Here is a 4,602-nt window from a genome sequence, read left to right on the forward strand (position 1 = left end):
GCGTGAGCAGCCGGAACCCGGCTTCATCTCCTCGCGAGCGCCCGCCTGACCAGCCCCGTGCGTGGCGCGACCTCAGCGCTTCCGGCAGTGATCCCGCAGGACCGGGCACCCAGCTCCCGGGCCCGGGCTGAGGGGGTCCCCGACGCTGGGGGAGCCCCGTCCCCCCAGTGCTCCCTCCCGAGCGAGTGCAGGACCCGCGCAGGCAGCTGAGAGAGAGGAGGTTGCCTGGCCGCTGAAATTCAAAATCCGTTTTTAAAATAAAGGGGTCAGTGACGGAGGATTTAAAGCTCTGCCGGTGCTGACTGAGGGCGACCTGGCTCCGGACCAGCTCGTGGGAAAGTGTCGCTGTCCCCGTGAGCTCCGCGTGACGCCCGTGCTGTGTGGGCGGCGGGAGGGTGGCCTCCGGGGCCGCGTGTCCTCGTGCCTGGAGGGGTGACCGTGTCAGCGTGGGTGGCGGGAGGCCTTCGCAGCTGTGATTCAGGATGTTGAGATGGGAGATGGCCCGGATAACCCAGGTCGACCCAGTGTCCTCCGAGGGTTGTGTGAGGGAGGAGGTGGGAAGGTAGAGCAGGGAGGAGAAGCGACAACAGGCGGGGGCAGCGGGAGGCAGGGCCCCCGGCCGTGCAGCAGCCCCTGGGAGCTGGAGCCGGCGAGGAAATGGATCCCCCTCAGCTTCCAGGACAGACGCAGCCTCGTGACCCATTTTATTTTAACTTTTTTTTTACTTTAAATATATTTTTATTGATTTCAGAGAAGAAAGGAGAGAAACATCAAAGAGGAGAGAGAATCACTGATCAGCTCCTCCTGCACGCCCCCTACTGGGGATGGAGCCCACAACCCGGGCCTGTGCCCTGACCGGGAGTCGCACTGGGACCTGCTGGTTCCCAGGTCCATGCCCAACCCCTGAGCCACACCAGCCGGGCAGTGGCCTGTTTGGGACTCCTGGCTTCTAGGCCTGTGAGGCGATGAGTTTGTGGCCGTGGCTGCAGCCGTGGAGAGTGCCGGCCGAGCAGGGTGCACAGGCCCTCGCTGACCCCCTCAGAGGTGTGATCACGCGGCGCTGGTTTGCGTGTGGGAAGCGTGTTGGAGGCCAAGTGCACGCCAGATGTGGGAGAACTTCCGCGTCATGGCAAACGGGAGGGGCCGAGAAGATGGCATTTCCACCTGAACATGGGAGACGTACCAGTGTCTTCAGGGTGAAGGGTTCACAGGCCAAAGGTTAAGATCCCTGAACCCGGAGGGAAGAGTGAGAACAAATACGTCGGAGCCACAGGGACTCCCGGGTCATTTTAACGAAAACCCCACACGCAGGGCGCCGTCGGTGCTGTGCCTGGTCAGGTAGGAGCCCCGGCCCTGGGAGCGCCCGTCCAGGGCGAGTGGGGGGCACCCAGCGAGGTTGGCAGGGTTCCCCTGGGTCAGGACTGGTCCCGGAGGCGGACCTGAGCCTCCGAGATGGGGTCCTCGGGGATCGAGGGAGACGCACGCGTTCGCGGACGCCACGTCTTCCTGGTGCTGAGGCATGTGGTTGAGTCCCGGACGAGGGCAGGCCGCCCAGCGGCTCGCTTCCCGGCTTGTGGGGTTCAGTCTCCTTGGCCGCCCTCCTCTCCATAAGAAGGAAAGTCTCGGGGTCCCATCTCCCAGCGGGGTCCTTCGGGACAGCAAGGCCAGCTGTGGGTGCCCCAGGAGGAATGCGGGCTCCCCTGCCCACCCTCAGGCTGTGCCGGGGGCCTCAGTGCGCCCCATCCCTCTGAGCGTGGCCACACCTCAGCCTAGTTCCCAAGTCCTCCAGCCGGACAGCATCTCCGGGGCCAGGAGGCTACGCAGGAGCAGGACGGGGGAGAGGGGTTTGTGGGGGGAGGGGTGGAGATGGTCAGTGGGGGGCCAGGAGGCTGAGCGGGTGAGGACAGGGGTGGAGATGGCAGGTGTGGGCGGCTCCTGGGCCAAGGCCCCATCACGGAGCTGCGAGGAGAGAGCGAAAGCCGCCGGTTCTGCGATGAGTGTGGCGGGAGCACCCTCCGCAGGCCCAGGTTTCTCAACAGACAGTGACCCGGCCGGAGGCCTCGGCACTTTCTCCTCTCTCCGCGTGTTTCCTCTGGACACGGCTCCACTGGCAAGAGGAAGCCGAGCGCCTGGTCACACAGCTCTCCGGGGGCAGCGGCCATCCTCGCCGAACCCCCCTCCTCTGTCCGGGTGGAAGGCAGAGGCCCCGGGCCGCGCCCCCCTGCACAGGCAGCTTGCAGCACCCGGGCCCCTGCAGGCACAGGCACCCGCCAGCCCAGCCTGGGGGCCAGGGCAGACCTGCCTGTGTCCGTGATCAGTGCCCTGGCCGACGTGTCTGGACAAGTGCGGGCTGACCTCACCCAGCGCTGGTGGCCTGGCTACGGGCAGACACAGTGCTGACCTGTTGGCATCACTGTCCCTGCCTCGGCCGCCCTCCGGCCTGGCTCTCCCTCCCATGGCTGGTGTGTGTGGTCACACCTGCTGGCTGGGTTTCTGTTCTAAGTCAGCAGGTGGTTTAGGGCAGGAGAGGAAGCAGCCACAGCCAGGCCTGCAGTGCCCCCTGTCCTGCGACCGGCCCATGTCTGCCTCTCCCATGGCGAGGGCAGCACCCATCCTGGCCGAGGGCAGTGAGTCAACCTCCCCCCTCCCCCATCACAGATCAGCACCCAGGTGTGGTGAGAGCAGGGAGCCCCCAGGCGCCCACCCCCTGGCACCACCGCCTGGCCCCCGGCTCCCCTGCAGAGAGCGCTGAGGCCGCCGGAGGGACAGGAGCACAGCTGTCTCCCAGCGGGTGAGAGAGGATTCCCGCCAGTGTCGGACCAAATTCTCAAAAACGCGTCTCTACCAAGAGTGAAAGTCTTGAGTGAATCCCACTGTTTGCAATCCCGGTTTTCTCATCTGTAAAATGGGAACACGAAGGACCCCCAAGTCCCTGGGCTGTGGGGCCCATAGGCCTGCATTCGTATGAAGCCTTAGACGAGGGCCCCCGGGTCCCTGGCACTCGGCTCCTTTCTAGTCACTGACGGACGGACGGACGCGCGAATGCAGATGCGCGAGGGGTGACACGTTCCCCCAGATTTCATTATCGAGGCAGCAGGTGGAAAGCTCGGCTCCTGCGAGGGGCCGTTTCCGGTCCCTGGTGTGTGCTCTGCGTGTGACATGCGTGTGTTGTGTCCCCCCAGGACTACACCTTGTTGTACGAAGAGGCCAAGTACTTCCAGCTGCAGCCCATGCTGCTGGAGATGGACAGGTGGAAGCAGGACAGGGAGGCGGGCCGCTTCTCCAGGCCCTGCGAGTGCCTGGTGGTGCGGGTGGCCCCCGACCTCGGCGAGAGGATCACACTCAGCGGGGACAAGTCCCTGATCGAGGAGGTGTTCCCCGAGATCGGCGACGTGATGTGCAACTCGGTCAACGCGGGCTGGAACCACGACTCCACGCACGTCATCCGGTTCCCGCTGAACGGCTACTGCCACCTCAACTCCGTGCAGGTACGTGTGGTCCCGGGGGGGGGCGGGGGGCCGCCTTAGTGCCGGCACTCACCCTGGTGCACGCGGGGCCTCCCCTTAGAGCAGCGGTTCTCAACCTGTGGGACACGACCCCTTTGGGGGTCGAACGACCCTTTCTCAGGGGTCGCCTAAGACCATCGGAAAACACATATATAATAACATACTGTTTTTGTGGTTAATCACTATGCTTTCATTATGTTCAGTTTGTAACAATGAAATTGGGGGTCACCACCACATGAGGAGCTGTGTTAAAGGGTCGCGGCCTTGGGAAGGTTGAGAACCGCTGCCTTAGAGGGAGCTGCCCTCTGCCTTGTCACCTGCCCCCACAGCACCGGGACGTGGACTGGGGGAGAGTCCCGCCCTCCGCCCCTCCGGGCCTGGTGTGCTGCGTGCGCGGGGACTGTGGTCCAGAAACGGGTCGTGCAGGGCTGCGTCCCCGGGTCTTCGTCTCAGGAGGACTTTCCTGTCATCCGCCAGCACGGGGAGCCGGGTGTGAGCACGCACATCCGCTTCTGATCTCCCCTGAGGGCTGCTTCGCAGGAGAGCAGCGTAGAGTCCGTGCAGAGGAGGGGCCCCGAGGAATCATAATTTTAAGAAACATAAGGGTCTTGAAAGTTACGTCCTCGCCTGTCGCCTTCCTCAAAACCCCTCGAGCCGGGCCTCCGTGTGAAGCTATGCCGGAGGCGTCTTGCCTTCTGGCGACAAAGGAGTTTGATCACCCCCGGGGCCCGGAGGAGCCTTAAAGTCCAGACTCCGGGGGGACAGGCGGCGGCAGCCCCGGCCGGGTCCCCCCTGAGCTGTGGAGCCCCGAGTTGCCAGCACTGGGGAGTCGGACAGGCCGAGGCAAACCCAGGGGTTCCCCGGGCGTTAGGATCCGATTCCTCCCAGGACGGGCTGGGGGGCGTGTGTTCGTGAGACTCGGGATTTGTTTATCTGGGGTCTGTGCGCAGACGTGTCACCGATACCCGTGACGGCCCCTGCGTGAACACAGGCAGTGCCCCTGCTCTGCCGCCACACGCGTGACAGCCCATCGGGGAACCCCAGCTCCCTGCAGCTGGTTCTGCCTCAGAGGGACGTCAGTCTTCCCGGCTGGGCC

At 64.6% G+C, this 4,602-nt stretch overlaps 1 protein-coding gene across 2 annotated transcripts in view; it reads left to right on the forward strand.

Annotated features, from left to right (window-relative positions):
* The window catches only part of KCTD1 (potassium channel tetramerization domain containing 1), a 152,168-nt gene that overhangs the window by 141,649 nt on the left and 5,917 nt on the right, over nt 1-4,602 (forward strand). For both annotated transcript variants that reach the window (XM_006764873.2, XM_015564678.1), the window contains exon 4: nt 3,183-3,488. In XM_006764873.2, coding sequence (XP_006764936.1) covers nt 3,183-3,488 — 306 coding nt within the window. The remainder of the gene's footprint in view (nt 1-3,182; nt 3,489-4,602) is intronic.

This window comes from Myotis davidii, unplaced genomic scaffold (assembly GCF_000327345.1).
Source record: "Myotis davidii unplaced genomic scaffold, ASM32734v1 scaffold181, whole genome shotgun sequence".
NCBI classification, from domain to species: Eukaryota; Metazoa; Chordata; class Mammalia; order Chiroptera; family Vespertilionidae; genus Myotis; species Myotis davidii.